At 27.0% G+C, this 19,449-nt stretch overlaps 2 protein-coding genes and 1 pseudogene across 2 annotated transcripts; all 3 read right to left on the bottom strand.

The window, feature by feature from the left end:
* Window positions 1-1,116: 1,116 nt before the first annotated feature.
* Window positions 1,117-4,879, bottom strand: LOC132916960 (ribonucleoside-diphosphate reductase subunit M2). Its single transcript, XM_060977436.1, is given in 7 exon segments — window positions 1,117-1,598; window positions 1,663-1,881; window positions 1,941-2,129; window positions 2,131-2,170; window positions 2,233-2,468; window positions 2,536-2,721; window positions 4,506-4,879. Coding segments are annotated over 7 exon segments (1,083 nt in total). The 5' UTR covers window positions 4,557-4,879; the 3' UTR covers window positions 1,117-1,436.
* A 1,867-nt stretch (window positions 4,880-6,746) lies between these two features.
* On the bottom strand, window positions 6,747-8,915 carry LOC132918585 (uncharacterized; annotated as a pseudogene).
* A 999-nt stretch (window positions 8,916-9,914) lies between these two features.
* On the bottom strand, window positions 9,915-13,271 carry LOC132918597 (uncharacterized). The gene is given in 4 exon segments (XM_060979930.1): window positions 9,915-10,331; window positions 10,333-10,426; window positions 10,900-11,045; window positions 13,266-13,271. Coding segments are annotated over 4 exon segments (639 nt in total). The 3' UTR covers window positions 9,915-9,938.
* Window positions 13,272-19,449: the final 6,178 nt, after the last annotated feature.

Below are 19,449 nucleotides of genomic sequence, written 5' to 3' on the forward strand. Positions count from 1 at the left end.
CATGGTCACACTACTCACATTATAAAATTCAAACCGATTAACAGACAAGCTGACAACCGGTTTTGAACCAGATATATCTTAGTCCGTGCTTTGAACTTAGCAGCAGAATATGCCAGACACCATTCCCGACCCAAATGCCAACCTACTACAACCGCATTTGGTACGAATGGTAATTGACGATTGTACGATGAAATTTTACAGACACAGTACAAATGTCCCTGCATAGTTACATCAATACTTCATACTTTAATACTTACATGTATAGCTATTTAATACACCCAAGGGCTAAAACTTTAATATTTGAAACAAGATTCCTCATAAGGTTATTCTTATTTACTGGACTTTAAAAAACAAATGGAGTCATAAAAATTATTAATGAGCGATAGAAGTTGTAATTTTGACAATATAATATTTCAGGTTTCAGGAATCAAAAAACTTTGAGGGTAATTTTCGCATAAAAAATTGGATTTAGTTTGTACTTTTGGGAGGTCAAAATTAAAAATTACCAGTATTTTTCAAAATAATTAAGGCTACATAAACAAATTTTATTTTATTTGACAAAACTCAAAAATAAAAATTGAAATTTTCATCAAATGTTTAAATGATTATTTTCGTTACATATATACATAATACAATTTTTTAAATATTTCGAGTTATTTATAGACATTTTAATTTTGTTTAAACATTTTTTTCATAAAATGTCAAAAAAATTATACAAGGAATTTGTTCATTGTTTATTTATCGATTAAAAATATAAAAATGTATAAGAATTATTTTATTAATTTAAATTTCAAATTTTGACGAAAATTGTAAAATCTCGAACATGTTCTGACTGTTTAGTATAAGTATAATTAGAGTCTTTTATAAGTTTTGCAACCTTTACTAAAAAAAAAAATAATTTTACTGGAAAATTGTTATATGACCGTTTGAAGTTTTACAACTTTTTATTTTTTGTTTTAATTCTAAAACGAATTACCGTGTAGGTACTAAATACCTACTTGAAATTTTCATTAAGTGTTTTTATAGTTGTCTATAATATAACATAAAAGGTTTCATCATTTAGTTAACACACCATTTGTCATCTGGAAATTAAAAATAAAAGATCAAGTATAATAATTACAACACATTTGTCATATATTTCTAAATTTTAAATTACAATTACAACTATAAATATGACAAGTATGAAAAGTATAATAGTATAATTTATTAAAATTTTAAATACTTTTTTCTTTTTATTATAAAATTTAAAAATAAAGTTTTCTTCTAATTATAAATATGTCATTGATAAAATAATATTATTCACAAACAAAATACAGAGTGCTTATAGTGCTTTTTGGTTAAATAAAGTAACTTATTACCCTTGTGGGGGAAGGAAAAAATCATTAAATAAATAAGTACACAAATAAAAGAAAAAAAGCCACTACCAGAAATATAATTTAAAAGTCCTTATCAGTTATATCCATTGTCGATAAATGAGGAGTTTCAGTAACAGCCACTGAAGCTTTTTGATAATCACCTACTCTTTTTTCAAAAAAGTTTGTCTTTCCTTGTTGAGATATAAGTTCCATAAATGGAAACGGGTTTGATGATCTGTAAACCTATAATTAAATATTTAATTAAGTTTAAATAATTAGTATTAATATGATTTATAAATGTACGTACTGTAGGACATCCCAATTCAACTAACAACCTATCAGCTACAAATTCAATATAAATGGCCATCTTTTCACAATTCATGCCAACCATTCTAACAGGTAAAGCATTTGTCAAAAAATCTTGTTCAATAGTTACTGCTTCACGAATTATATGTGTAATAACATCTTGAGGTGGTTTTTGAACCAAGTGTTTAAATAAGAGACAGGCAAAATCTGTGTGTAAACCCTAGAAATATTAACAAAATAAAATATTTGATATGTGTTATTTTATTTTCGACAACATACCTCATCTCTAGAAATTAACTCATTGCTAAAAGTTAAACCTGGCATTAATCCTCTTTTTTTTAACCAAAATAATGCGGCAAAACTTCCAGAGAAAAATATACCTTCAACTGCAGCAAATGCCACTAACCTTTCACCAAAAGTTGCCTTACTATCACTTATCCATTTAAGAGCCCAATCTGCCTTTTTTTTTAACACATGGCATGGTTTCAATAGCATTAAATAAAAAGTCTCTAAAAAAAAAAAAAAATTATAATAGAAATTAGTCAGTATAATGATGAGGAAAACTAGTTACTTTTCTTTTGGGTCCTGAATATATGTATCAATTAACAAGCTATACATTTCTGAATGTATATTCTCCATCATTATTTGAAATCCATAAAAACATCTAGCTTCAGTTACTTGAACTTCTTGAGAAAATCGTTCAACAAGATTTTCATTAACAATGCCATCCGAAGCAGCAAAAAATGCTAATACATGGGATACAAAGTGACGTTCTTCATCAGTCAATCTAATCCAATCATCAAGATCCTAAAAACAAAATCCATTTTTTATCAGAAAATTATTGATCGGTGATTTTGATGAACTAGAATTTTACATTTTTTAAATTGACTTCTTCTACATTCCAAAAAGAAGCTTCCTGTTTTTTATACATGGCCCAGATATCATCATATATAATAGGAAAAATGACAAAACGTCTTGGATTATCTTTCAATAAGGGTTCAATTGTGGCATCAAAATTTGTTCTATAGTCTGTCACGGATTCCAAAAAATGTTTAGTTTTCTAAAAAAAAAATAGAATACATCAATTATTAAATAAATCACATGAATAGCATTAATACAATTTAGTTATGACTTTATGAGATTTAAATTTTTTTTCTTTATAATAAATAAACAAAATAATATTGTAAATTTAAATTAAGTTCAAATTGTTTTGAGACCATATTTAAACAAATCAATGTCATTCCCTCAAAAATATTATTCTCTATCATTTTTGTAATAGGTTTTTTTACTATAAAATTCCTTAAAATCATAGAAAAATGATTCTGCGTAAATGCGTTTTGTCTATGTTGCGTGTGGGCCAGAGAGAAAACAAATAGTGCGCTGACATTCTCTTAATAATTTAGAAGACAGGGGAGTTCTCATTTAAAATTCAAGTTTTTATCTGCACAGAAAAAAGGTACAAAAAAATCTCAACAATTTGAATTTATCATCTATAAAAATAATTGTAAATTCCAAAAAAAAGATTTTTTATAACTATGTATATTATTAAAGTAAAAAATGAAGTGAACTAACTTGGTGAATCACTTTGTACAAAATATAAAAACTATATGAGCATATTTCAAAATGTCACATATTAAAAATTAGCCAATTTTTATTTCACAATTAATTTTAAAACATTGAAATTGATACATGGATACCTATTAAAATATATTGAAAATCACATGGGTGGTTCAAACTGTATTAGCATTATGTACTTAAATTAGCCATAGGTAAATAAGTTATCACAAGTATTGAACAAACAGCATACAAAATATTTTCCAAAATAAAACAATTTCCCCTAGTAGGTATAAATATTTATGTCCATGGTATCTATATTTACAGAATAATTAATTTAATTGTCAACTTAATACTATACCACAATTTTTAAAATTAATAAGGCTAAGTGCATTCACTAAATTCTAATAGTATCATTATTTTCAATGTTGATAATTTTTTTTATAAACAATATGAAATACGGGATAGCAATAATTTTTTCATAAAATATAATTGGAAAATAACATGTCGGCACGTAGATCAACACTTGTGGGTCGTGCCATTAAATAAGGTATTTTATAAATAAAACTTAACTTTTAAATTTTTTCAAATACCTATGTACTTAAAATTTGCAGCAAAAATAATTATATTTCAGTTCAATTATTATTTTATGCAGGAAATCAGTTAACACAAAGATGCGTAAATAAAAACTAGGAAGCTATTCAAGGTAAGCTACAATTATACTAAAGAGTTGTTCACTATTTTTTTCACCTGCTATTATAGATATTATATAATTTTGCACGAAGCTATAATACAAGGTGATTTTATTATCATGAAATAATCATATTGTCATATTTCAAAAACTATTAACACTTTTGAAAATATTTCTTCTATATAATTTACAGTCAAAATTAAACATCTTTTTCAAGTTTTTATTTTTTTGAACAACATACATTCTGAAGCAGAAAATTTTTCGGAATATATCAATGTAGAAAAATCACAATTTGGACGAGTAGTTTGAGTTCCCAATACACATACTTTATTATTAATATAGGTACAAATAGATAAATAAATAAATAAGAAACTAATATATAAATAATAAATAAATAATTTACAAATAAGAGCACTACAGATATAATTTAACTTAAAAAATTGAAAAATCGCGATCAATAACCATATAATATAAAGCGATTTAAATGATATATTGCATTATGGTTATTGGCGGCAAACGAAACAAAGCGCGTAGACGGCACTTCCTATACGGTTTTTTGTTCAACGATAACCGTAAGGACAAAATACGGGTGAAATTACCTGTGGCTGTTGTGAATTGTCCATTACATTTTCCTTGTTCATCGACATCATCGTTGTAAATATTATCGTCGATTGTCAACCAAATAACGTTAGATGCAGAAAGTAGTGGTCGAACGGCAAACGTGAAATGAGAAGAACCTAAGAACGAATGAAAACGATACGTGTGCCGTGTGGTTTAGACAACAGTAGACGTACCCCGTAGATTTGGAGGCAAAATAATATAATGCCTAATGGTTAGTGAGTACTGAGTAGTGGTAAACCATTCAAAGCAGGCGCTCTCCCGCACGCACACGCGGTTCACAAAGACCTCGATACGATTTTACGCGGTAAAACGATATTATAGGTTGTATGCAGTAAATTGTAGCCATAAAATAGATAAAGAACTTATTGGTTGTAGCGGCAAATCATCTTTGTTTACACATTACATGCAGTGTTATCAAATTTTATAGATAACAAATTTCGGTTAGTTTTACCATTATTATTATTCCATGGTTTCGGTATAACTTATAAAATGACCATATTATACACTATAAAGCAAGGTGTATATATCCACCTTGCTATAAAGCTTATTATTATATGTTCATGGCTTGGATCATAATCACAATTTAAGATAGTACTATCTTTACCATAATTAATAATTATAATTTGGATGTAGTGTTAGCACGAACTAAGATATTTAGTCGTAACCTAACTACTAAAGTCACTATTCTTCATGATTTAAGATACTATCTTAAATCATGCTACTCACTATAATGCGTTTCAAAATAAATGTCCCTTGATGTTAGTACGCCAAGTGGTGATTTTTCGCTAAGGTTTCCACCACAGACTAAGAAATAGGTATTATATCCGTGATTGATATCAATACACCTTGGGTTTCCAAAGCTAGCACGTAAATACGGCGGGAAATTTAAAATTTAATGCATGTTTTTATCAGTCTAAATTGTGAACCCCAGGCACAGCGTAGGTATTAATCAAAAAAAAATATGTTGCCAATATCAGCGACGAGTCACTGAATTAGGTGTTTGATATAAATTTCCAAATAGTTATCCAAACATGGATAGGTCGAACAGTTCGTAATAGAAGCAGAAAACCATTATTTCCAATAGAAATGTGGAACTGTTATGATAATGTAATTAATGACCAACCTCGAACAAACAATGCTGTTGAAGGTTGGCACCATGCTTTCAATGCATCTTTGGGATGTCATCATGCGAATATTTGGAAATTTAAATTTTTTTTGAAGCAGGAACAGGGGCTCCAAGAAGCAAAATTAGAAAAAATTATTCTGGGTGAAAATAATCCTACAAAAAAAAGAAAATATAAACATAGACCAACGTCTTAAAAATACTGTAGAAAACTACGAAACTACAAATATCAATACGTATTTAAAAGGTATTGCTCATAATTTTATTATTATAATATTTCATATTTTTTTGTTACCGGACATTTTTTAGCAGGATATTTTTGGTACAGGTTCTTTTTGAACCGGATCAAATGTCGCGGATCAATTGTCGCCGGATATAATTTACCGGACCAAATGACGGGTCACCCTCAGTTCTCGTAGTCAATTTATTAAAAATGACATGTTATTCAATTATTGTACATCATTTTTTTTTTTAAGAAATTGTATTATACAAAATGAAAGCTGTAATTTATTAAGATATTTCCAAACAATGTCACAATTACAATGTTAGGCTGCTGAAGGATTTTGATGTTTATTAATTCCTTTCATTGTGCATTAGTTGGTCCACAAAATTATTATCCAAATAGTTGGATTATATGTTTGCCATCATATTGGATGTGAAACAGTGAATTAGAAAAAATTATTCATGAAGTGTCATAGTTCTATGTAATAATGGTAATAACAATAACTAGTTGGTGAAAAATAATAAAATATTATTTTTAAGTCTATATTATAATTTTTTTTTTTTTAGATTGGATGACAAGTTTAATTTGGTTTACAGAACTTACACAAATTGTATGTACACAATTATATAAATTTTATATATACTAGTATAATTAGACATTTTAACAGATTTCCATACCACCTTAGCATTGTAATCAACAAAACTGGAGGTACTGCATTTTGACGCGTTTTTATTTATAGTGGTTTCCCAACATACTCCTCTATAGGCCTACTCGCCTACTCCACTCATTTTCTTTGTTTCTAGATTGGTATATACTACGTATATCAAAATTATTTTAACCTTTTTAATATAATCATTAATACTTACCTTATAATTATTTTTTTGTATTAGACATGCACAAAACACATTAAAAATTATCATCATAATCTAACCTCTGATTTACACTTAACAAGCATTATAGTATTATCCATCTATTACATGTATCGCATTGAACCCATACAATGTTGTCCTTATTTATCTATTTGTGTTTTGTGTCCGCACAAACAAATATCTCTCATGAAATCAGATTTTTCAAGCAAAAGATCATTTAACACCTCTCTATATACAGTGGCGGATCCAAGGGAGGGGTAAAAGGGTAAATACCCCCTTGAGTTTATTATATTTAAATCTTATAAATTTATACAAGTATAAAAATGTTGTCATAGATATACCAGTTTGTAAGAATAAATTCTAAATGGTGAATATTATAATAAGTAAATAATATAAGTAATTAATATTTATATTAATAAGTATGTTATTAAGTAGGTATGAATAGTATCTGATGGATATATTTTAATTACCCCCCCCCCCATGATGAAATTCTCGATCCGTCCCTGTTTATATACCATTGGGCTGAAGTCTTTAGTGAATTTAACGTTTTCAATTTTATTTTTCATCATACACTGCATAGTACAACACATAAAATCCGCAGTTATAACCATAAATTTATTTAGGAGTCAGAAAATAGTTGAAAATTCATCTCTGGCCACACATTTCCTACCTTCCCGTACACATGATTTTTTCAGTTCACTTAGTATGGTCACAAAATTATGTCTAAATTTATTATATTCCATAATTTCGAATGCGTCAAAAAAATATAATTTATAATTTCCAAAGTCCGCAAACATAATTACTCAGTGATTCCATTTTCATGTAATGGCATTACACGTAAACTCTCTTTTAGAACAACTATAGTTTCCAAATTAAAAAATTTTTTTGAAGGATCATTATTTAAATGACCCGATACATCACAGATCAATATTTTATTTTTAAACTTGCAATATGTCTCTCTCATTACACCCAGTGCAATATCAATAACAAAATTACTCAACCACATTTTTTTTGTTTTCAGGTGTATACATTGATAGTGTGTCAGTCACTGAACAATAACTTTACTCGTGGCACTGAGTTATGTCTTTAACACTATTATAAATTAAATTTCTCGGTCCTCATCATTCTTTTTCCTCACCATCTTCAGATGATGACGAAATCAAATTGATGAATGATGTACATTCTTTTTTTACGATTTTCTTTTGTTGATGTTGGATTGGAGGAAGTACACAATAATTGGATGGTATTTCTAGCAGTACTTCTTTAGATTTAATCAGTATAATACTTCTAGTGAATTGAACAAATCTTCCACATTTCATGCGCTGGCATTTTTTGTTAGACTTTAAATCCCTGCAAACCAACTCTCTTCTGGAGCATTGCTTGCTCTGTTTGTCGAACCAAATACTTTGAACCGCATCACACCTGCCACATTGGAATCACCGGAATGATAGACTCCATAATATCATTGTGGAACTCAATACTATACAATGGATTTTCTTCAAAACTAGTACACATTTTTAATGTCTTTTTTACCTGAACAACTATATTTTCAAACCGAGACAAGAACCTGAAATCTTTATACCCGTAAAATGTCTTAGCATCTCTTATTTGTTCAAAATGTAACATTTTTTTGTTTTATTATTAGCTCATCAACTAGATCTTTTGAACTTTCATGACTGAGCAACTTCAAGGTGTTTATAGCATATTTCACATTGTCAGTCTTGTAGGGTGATAACAACACCGTTGTAACTGCAGTGAACCATTTGTCCAGACATTCCGTGGTGGTTATGTTGAAAGCTGGCGAGATACAAGCAGTTGCCAAGCACGCCAAAGACTCATTGGTCATCTTCCCATGTCCTTTATAATATTTATGAGTATCATCAGATATATTTTTTATTAAATGACAACAACAAAGACTAATCAGTGTGTTGCAATCAAATATTTTCTCTTCATACATGAATTCATAACATTTATTCAAATATTCTACGATCTCGTTACATTCATTAAATTCTCTCACAAACCCTTTTAGTATTGCTATTGAAAAGTCACTGACAACGTGTGCCATGAATTTATCACACTGTTGTTTATAGAATTTTCGAAATTCCATTAGACTATTTGTTATCTCACCAGCAGTTATAAATTCTGCTATTGGAATTATCCGCTCATTACACATGGTGACAGTCACATAATACAAAAATAATTTTTCTTTTCCCTGTATTGAACAGTGTAGGATCTCTTGTAGTTTCTCTTACCACGCCGCCAGTTACATCAACATGAATCGTAACAAAATTTATCTTTCTTAATACGTAACTTGATCCCGACTAAATAAAAAGTTTCAAAATCCTTCTCCTTTGGATCAGATAAACACTAAATGAATTCTGAACATTGATCTTTCAATAAATGCATATCAACCCTGTCATCAGCCATTTGATCATTAAGACTCTTTTGCTTGTGATACACCTTATAATATACCCGATCAGACCTTATGTTGCACAAGTTACCGCGTTTTAGTTTACTTGGAGAAGCTTTTCAAATATACTTTTGTTATAAACTCATCAGTGGACAGTACTTTGATATTTTCTTTGTCTTTGTCGATTTTTTCCCTTCAGGAACGTAGTCAACTTACCATAGTGGCTGTTACTCAGAACTGTTATTTTTGCCAAACTGTCAGTTGTTTTTTTCTCCACCACTATTTTAAACTGCTTACAAAATTCATGCCCACAAATTCTATAATATGTCAAACCTTTCTTGGAAATATTTTTATTCTTAATTGTCAACAAGCAAGAGTTATTTATGGTTTAAAATTTTTCACGTAACAAATCATTTATTTCATTTGAAATTTCTTGATTTTTTTACATTGCATTATCAACCATTTGTTTAAATTCTTCATCTTGTAAACTAATGGTTCCTTCCACAACAGTACACTTTTTATAACATATTATATTTTTAATTTTATTGTCTATATTAAAATACCTTACCTTTAAGGGATATACATTCTTTGAGTTCTTAGGCAATGCTTCCAGATCTGCTTCTGGTGTGTTACAAAGAGATATAGATTTAAATCTCTTTTCTGGAGTAAACAAATTTCCAGTATATGAAACATTTAGGTTTTTTTTAGGGGTGTTAGCATTTCTTCAGCAACATTAATTTCTTTAATATTAGGAAATAGTTATACTCTTATCATTACCAATTTTTTCTATAGTACTATGTCACTATGACAATCATTATTGATTTGAAAAGAAATATTAAGCAAATCAGGATTACACTTAATGAAATCATGTTCTTTGATTTCATCAGCATTTTCGTTCAAACAGATATCCAGCTCATCTACTATTATATCAGATGTATAATTATTTTCTTTTTGAGGAGAACTGTCTGTAAACAATTTTCTCTTTACACATACTACCAAACTCTCATTCATATTGTTATCTTTACATAACATGTTATTTTGAGATGATTTGTTAGAACTCCTAGTTCCTACAAGCTTCATTTTCTTTAAAACATGACATTTCAATACTCTAATTTGATTTTTATGATTATATTTAACTTTTAATAACTTACATACCAAATTAGCGTTATCTGTTGTGTATATACAAACTACAAAGATCATTCCTCGAGTAACCATTATCTTCAAGCTGCTTACGCAAATTTGAATTATTTTCTGTTTTAGTATCTAATGATTTTCTTAAGGTAGAATTGGTGATATTATTGACAATAAATATGGTCTTCGAGTTATGTTAAAGTTTTGAATCATATAACCCAAAAACTCAATTTCTTCATCAGTACTATTGTCACTACTATTACTGCTGCTACTTAAATAAGCCATATTATTTATTTTCTAAAGTTAATTTTAAGTACAAATTGGGTATTTTGTATTTTTTCAAATGAAATGGTGCTTACGTTGAAAATGTTTAAATAATACCAATTATAAAGATACCTGATACCTACGAGTCAATAATATAATCTGATAATATTCTACCTAATCCCTAGTTAAACTCTTTAACTGATCAAATATCTCGGATTAAAGTCCGGTTAAAATATTAATCGAGTGATGATAAAATTACATTTTTAGTTTAACTAGGGATTAATGTTAACTGAAGATTAAATTATCTTAACTGGAGATTGATAAAATGGCTCTTAATGAATTAACTTAATTTTTTTTAACTTTATTGCAATGACCTTTTTTGAATATCACATTACAAATGTCATTTATCGCTTCATGAGATACACCTATGCTGCCAAATTCCAATGTTGTATATTTTTTTTGAATGAAGTGGACTATTTTTTCAACTTTTTTTGTACACTTATTTTAAAATTTAATTATTACAATTATAGTAGGAGCCTTACTCGACTACTTCTCAACAGTAAAATGTATTTTTTACTACGTTTATACTTTATATGCATCAATTAAATTATAAATGCGCATCAGTTTAATGCGAATTAAAAATGCGTTTATATGCACCTAACTCTGGACTAACTCAATGCGCATTAACTGATGCATATAAACGTAGTACTTATGCAACTACTATAGTAGGAGCCTCACTTGAATACTTATTAATAGTAAAACAATACTTAGTTATAAAATATTAATTAAGTATAATATATTATATTTAAATTTTTTATTTTTTTATGTGCAATGGCACAATAATTTTATTTAAAATAAATTGTTATATTAAATATAAATATATATAAATTAACTAGTTGGTAGTTATTAAATAATTATGATACAATTTTTATTTTTTTTTAACATTTAAGTTAATAGGAATTAGTAATTATACAACAGTAATACTTTTGAAGTGATTTTTTTAAATTAATATTAAATGATATAATTAATAGGGTTTTTAATTTTTTTTTCTACAAATGTAACATTTTTTTTGCTTGGTTTAAAAACTAAAAACTAAAAATTTACTACGAGAAAACACTTAAGTTGTTCTTATAGCTACGTAAAAATATTAAAAACACATTGGTACAATTTATTTTATAAGCATTTGAAATTTAAAGTTGGTCGAAATTTGATATTACACGAAGAATAACAATTTTATAATTAAATAATTAAGTTATTTTGTTATAAAATAAAACGAGGGTGCTTGAAACTTTATTTTATGTGTATTATGCTATATTATGCGCATTGATATTTTAAAATATGTTTTCGGCAAAAATTAATTCAACCTAAAATAGTAATATTATTTTTATTAATAATAAAATAAATTAGGTATTTAAACAGAAATATAAATATAATAGGTACGTAGATACCAAACCAATATCTTATAACAAATTTTTTATATAGAATAACGTACAATTATTTAAATTTATACTATATATTCGAGAATCGTGAAATTTGTGGTTACTTACCTATAGAACACAATTAAGTAGGTTCAACTTAAAAAAAAAAACCAAAACAATTAAATGTTTAACGATTTATGTAAATTCTAAACAATATGAATAACTTAATTGACAGTAAAAGAATAATGGTAATTACATGGGATTTTCTATTCATAAACAGATTAAATGACCATTTGACGTCCGCTCCAGTCGAAAATTAAATAATAATTAATAAGTAATAACTAATAAGTCAACGTTGAACGTTTGTTAGTAATGTATAAGTCATAAGACGTATATTCGTACATAGCGTCGTTGCTATAGATAAATTGAAACGGCGGCAGCGGCGCGATAACGAAAAACCAGGGGTTCTCCGTACGATATTATTACCAAAAATATACATATATAAACATTTTAAAACTGATTTTACTTTATTAATTTAAAATAAAATATTTTCATAATATTCTTTTATTTTAAAATAAAAAATAAAAATTGTATTAATTAATAATAATAAAAAAAATAAAATAATAATAACACATCGCGACTTATTTGGCCTACACTTACTGAAAAGCGCCGCCGCTGCCGTCTCAATTTATCTGGCAACGACTGTACCTGTGATATTATGGACGTGCATAGACCTTAGACATGTATAGCTATGCCGCTATGGTCAAGTTTTACGAAAGTGGTGCACCCGTATGCTGCGATTATTACGCAATAAATAAGACATGTATATATCAGTCGAAAAATGTGGTATGGTATTTTTACAATAATGAATAATCCTTTTGAATCTAGCAACATCGGTCTGCACACCAAAAGCTTTAAAAAAATGTACATGACATTTTGCAAAAACGATGTTTCTTTACGCTGCACCCCAACAATTCTCAGGACGGTCCTGGGCCTCATATAGAAAAATTACGTACTCTTCATTATTTTAATAAATACTTTATGGGGTCTCTACTCTCTATACATATAGACCAGGGACACGACAAGTAAGTAAAATATTTATGAGTCCCTAAAAAATTGGAGGGGCCCTGGTCCAGCGGTCATGGCCAGACAGATACTGAGTATCTGGGTATATAATGTCTACTCATCTCTATGTAATGACGTAAACATAATTATAAATAATATGTTATGTTTGTAGATATTTCATCATACATCAGTTCAGTATAAAAGTAGTATTTTGGCATAATAGGTGTGTCCAGACCTTCATGGTTGGGGAAATGGGGAGGAAAATTATAAAATTTTAGTTTTTACATACTAACATACTACATTATAGGTTAGGTATTTTATACTGGTAAAATCTTCCAATAAGTCGCCGGGGAAACAACTGCCCATCCTGTTATCCTCATAGACACGCCTATGTATATAAATATCTAATATTTATAGTATTATACTAAATATTGTAAAGGTAAGTATAAAGTAGGTACCCATTTGTTTACTACAATAAGTCTAGTATTATATTTGATTGTCAATTATATATAATAGTTTGATGACATGAGGAGCTTAGCCCTCCCAACCAAAAAATATATAACTATATGTCTTCTATATTATAATTTATAACTTAACATATGCACTCTGAATAAAATCATATATGTATACGTATGTATATATGCATATTTTTTTTTTTTATGTTTCTGAATGTTTAATCTTAAAAATACATGCTGTAATTGGGCTAAATGTCCGTAAATAATTTAATTTAATTTAAATAAATATAAACCTCTAAAAAATCAAATAGTAAATATTAAATTCCCTCAAAAATATTTTGCTTCCGTAGGTATTACACTCGCGTTAATTCCCCTAAAAACGTTTTACAAAAAAAAATTAGAACCTGCGTAACCCGTACAGAGCCCAGAGGACACCACATCGAGGCGGTTCTAGTTATATATCCTCCGAAAATATCTGTATTTTTAATTGATAATAAATAATATTTTATACTTAGAATAATTCAACGTCATGCTAGTTATGTTAAAATTATTATTTTTGATTTCGTCATATTGATTATTTTTTTACCGAGCTATAACGTGAAACTGTATTTATATAATGAAACGTAGTAATTTTTTGTTTTTTAGATAAATCGTTGGGTAATTTATTTTATACTTGTTTATGACACTCATAGGCGTGTGTAAAACTTAGTGGTAGGTGTTGTTGAAAAATTATTTGTTTATATGTGTTCAAGCATAAAGCTTTAAGAAAAAAGCATTTCACATAATTTTTATAATAATTATAGCACTTTTTCTTCAGTCTTGAAAATGTATTTGAATGATACAAAAATGTAATTTATTTTATACAATACGTCATTACATGTCTTATGTCTACATATTATGCTTTGATTAAAAACAAATTTAAGTCATTTAGTCATGAGAAAAAAATGTTTCTAAAATATGTTAAAAATAATAATAATACCAAACACATTTAATGATATTAAAAATAATTATATGTATATATATATATATTTAAAAATAATATCATAAGAAATTTAATTTAATATGTGATGTTATATCTTGTAAATTATAAATTTATAACTATTAACAGTACTAACTATATTTAGTAAGATAAAATGAAAATTATGGAAAATTATTACTGTGAGTTAAACTGAAATTATTCGAAGCCCGCAGATGCAGCATACCCTATGACCCTATATGGGCTATATGATGATTGGTGGCATTCATTAGTCGTTCTCATAAAATATAAAACATAATATAGCATTAATTAATATGAAATTTTTGTACAATCTACAATCAAATGATTTTAAGCTGTTTTTATGTTATTCTAAAAATCGGAATTTCCATATAGTGCCATGCATGGTGGATTTTATTTTTGTATATAATTGGTATAAATTTATAATTATATAATAATTATTTATTTCATATACAAACACACAAACATATAAACAGGTATATAATAATTATAATATTAATATAGGTAGTAGGTACATCACGATTTATGGTATAATAAAATATTAAATACGAAACCATAAAAACAAAAATAACAAGATGTTATTTCAGTTCTTTGTTGTAGACATATTAGTTTAATATAATTATACGTCAATTTATTTGTCTTTTATATTAATGTTCGGAATTGTAGACAATGCGAAATTCAAAAATACGTATGTTATGTCGGTTGCCGACTTTAACAGGAACCGATCGGTAATTGAGCTGCAACACTTAAAATAAATAAATAAATAGGTTTAAAGGTAGAACGCGTCATGGTGGCCAGCTTTTCGGAACCGATTAAAAATCGTCTCGATACGTTTCTGGGTATAGCCGTAGTTTATCTTAATTATAGTACAATAGTACATCACAATTAAATAATGTGTTCGGGAAACTCACTCATTCATGCACACTAATGATCAGTCACACATCATTCACAATAGAATATTATGATACAGTATCATCAGTTTGATAACTCATAATAATGTTATATAAAATGGATCTAGGACAAATTGGTCCCCGCGAAAAAATGTCGTATGCGGACAATTGGTCCCCGTCATAATTTTATACTCGAACAATTAGTCCCCGGCGTAAAAGTAAAAAGTTAAATACAAAATATTTTTTTACCTATCAATAAACGTTTTTAAAAATGTTTTTTCAATAATATAATAGGTAATAGTTATTTGTTTAAAAAATAAATAAAAATGAACATAAAATATAATATAATATCGGTAATAATATTGGTCCCCGTCATAATTTTATACTTGAACAATTAGTCCCTGGCGTAAAAGTAAAAAGTTAAATTCAAAATTTAATCAAAATTTATGTAAATCTCGAAAGCCTATACAAATAATTTAAAAGATCGTCTTTTTAAAAGTTAGTATCAAAACTATTGCAAATAGAAATAATGTTTTTTTCTTTGTCGCTTACAGGTTTCGACGATATTATTTATTATTATGTTCATTTTTATATATTTTTCAAACAAATATAACTATTACCTATTATATTTTAAAAGTATTATATTATTGAAAAAACATCGTTTATTGATTGGTAAAAAAATACTTTGTATTTACCATTTTACTTTTACGCCGGGGACTATAAATTGTCTGAGTATAAAATTATGATGGGGACCAATTGTCCGCATACCATATAAATATAGTATGTATATTTTTTTACATCGTACATGTCTTCCACCGTGTATAAACTACATACGTACCTTTTTTTACCGTATAGTAACTTACACATCACTTATGTAGAAATTAAGGTTTGTAATTTTTTACCTGCTACTCTTGTGTAAGAACTTACGATTCCCCACTTATGTAAAAAAAATTAAAATGTTAAAAAAATGCATCTTATATACACTAATATAATAAGTAATACGTAATATATACATTATATAGGTAATATAAACATCATAAACAAGTCCAGTAACCACACCAAGAGATCACTGCTGAAGTACTGAAGTACTGAAAAACCCCTTTCCATTTTATTTTATTTATTATATATATATATATTATCATAGTTTTAATCTTTAATCTACGCATAGTTTCTTATGTTGCTATTCATAAAATCATAATTAATTATTATTGGACTACCAATATAGGTACTAACTAAGGCTTATTACAAAGTCAAGATACTTATTTATTATTATATAATTAATTGTTTTCTTAAACTTAGTTCTACACAAATCTAATACATAATACAATCAATAAAAAATAAAATAATTATTATAAAAGTTCAAAAAAACGTATAATATAATATAAATAATTTGTATACATTAATAAGCAGTAATAAGATATTTGAAAAAAATATTTTTATGCAAAGTACAAATATGTATGACATAGTAATATAATATAATAAATAATAAATAAAAATATAAACTATCTAAAAACAAGAAATTTCAAAATAATATGTGAGTATTAATACGATGTTGGTGTACCTAGTACCTACCAACTATCTATCTTGTAAGCAGTAACATAAAAATTAAGTTAAACATTTTAAATATTTTAGGTTTGATAGCAGAAAAAAATTTTTTAGATTGCTTTAAAATAGTTTAAATAATACAATTTTTATAAATATATCTGTGAGTTTAGTGAACACCACTATATTCTGCACATGGCACATCCGTGCCACTATACAACACTTATCAGCTATTGAGCTGTATCACCATATAACAGAAATTAGTTATCCACGTCTTGTTCACACCATTTATCTTTTATTAAATACCACAAAAACGACAAAATACAAATTAAGATAAATATTAAGTATAATTCATGATAAACGAATAATAGTAAATATTTCAGTACTACACGATTAAAAAAATATTTTTAAGCAATTTAAAATTAAGAAATTTTTTAAATCGTGATTAGTATACGACCATATTATCTATTACCTGATATGGTAATCTGTATTATTACTCGCTACTTCAGATTTTTATTTTATTCTATAATGCTTCTATGATATACAGTGTCCCGTGAGGATTTACCCATTGTAATATTTCCTTAATTAATATAGATATCATAATTCATAATTAAGACTCACAGGGACAAAGACTACAAGTATTTCATATTTTAATTTAATTTAACGTTTTGGTAACAGTAAAAAAATTTTTTTTTATTATCTTTAAAAAAATTGAAGATAGCTGTTTTCTGAAAAATTTGACGTTTTAACATATTATTTTCATTCGGATCGTGATTTTTAATATTTTTTTTAGTTTTGAGAATATTTTAGATTCCGAACGGAGTGATGAATGTATTGATTTTACAATGTGTGTTTTTTTTTTGTGTCTGTCATCACGTTTTGGAGTAGTATAGTGCTTTGATTTTTTACTTCAACCCCTCTTTGAGAAGGAAATTGAATCTAGTTGGTACTTTGGGGGGGGTCAAAAGTAAAAAGCGTCAGGAAAAACCCTAAAAAAGGAACGAAAAAACGGGAAAATTTTATGCATAATCTACAGTTTTCGACAAAATTGATTTTTTTATTTTGCTGTAACTCAAAAACAAATCATTGTAAATACTTGAAATTTTCACCAAATGTTTATATTAGCGTTATCTATTTAAAATTCAATTTTCAAAATATTTGGACCTTTTTTAAACTATTTATAGACAATTAAAATTTTCGATTTTTAAATTTTTTTTCTTGGAATGCCGATAAAAAATTTTGTTTTCCAAAAAATCTTTAAAATTTAATACAAGGTTTATTATAAGTTGTTCTTATTATAATAAAAAAATTAAAAAATCGTTAGTCACAGTTTTTTTTATAAATTATAAGCATTAAAAGTTCAAATTTTACAAAATATGTCAAAATCGTGAAAATTTGCAAGGAATTTTGAAGTTGAAAATTCATTACATTTTTGTGATTTATACGTTATACTTAAGGTTAAAAATCCCAGTACAAGGTACTCCATAACTTTTTCTTTGAATAAGATTTTAGTGTCAATATAGAAACAATTTTAAGAGCGTATGAAATTTAATTTTTTACGAAATCGCGTAAAATAACAATATATTCAAATTTAAATATACCTAGCTAATAATGCAATATGTCAATATATCCTACTAATTATCCTATAGTCTGACAAATCATCTCCGTTCAGAATCGTTTTTCGTATACAATGATACCTGTCATTGCATTCAAATTTAACACATCCATTATAGTGACCTACTCAGCTACTCACCATCTCTATAGGTACTATACAGCAGAGCGAAACCCACTTGCCCACTTTTTTATTATTATATGGGCATGAGCTTGCGGGCCACATAATGTTTGATAACTTCTGACACTTATATGGTATTAAATAATTGACTTTTCTCGATACTAGAAAAAATATTAAAAACCATAAGATTAATGAAAATAAAATGTCGAAAGTCAACATTTTCAGAAAAATAAACTCTATAAAATAGCTATCGTCATTTTTTTTTTTTAAATAAAAATATTTTATAGCAAAACCAACAGTTTTGAGATTTTCAATATCAGTAATAATATGATAATAGATAATATGTTTTTTATAGTCTTAAAAATCAAAAAACTGACATTTGTATTTATGTTTTAAAAATTACTCATAAAATAAATCAAAATTTTGATATTGTTTAGCTAGTAATAGAAAGTAAATGTAAAAACATTTTAGTGAATCTACAAAATATAGTTTGACATAAAATAGGAATATTGTTTTGTACTTTTGTAGTGTAAATGTATGATTGTGATTATTGATTATTACATTTACACGGTGTCATAATACTCTAAATGTTGAGATCATGATTTAAGATATAGGTACTTATATCTTATATATTTATATATTAAATCATGGTCGAGATTCTGTATTATCACATTAAAGTAATCACTATGTAGTCAGTATGCATCGCGATAGATAACCAAACCTATTGTTATCTATTGATGTCAGTATGTAATTTTTTTTTATCATATACTATCAGTAAGTTATCACTATTCACTAAATAAAAATCG

The sequence above is a fragment of the Rhopalosiphum padi genome, chromosome 1, assembly GCF_020882245.1.
Source record: "Rhopalosiphum padi isolate XX-2018 chromosome 1, ASM2088224v1, whole genome shotgun sequence".
NCBI classification, from domain to species: domain Eukaryota; kingdom Metazoa; phylum Arthropoda; class Insecta; order Hemiptera; family Aphididae; genus Rhopalosiphum; species Rhopalosiphum padi.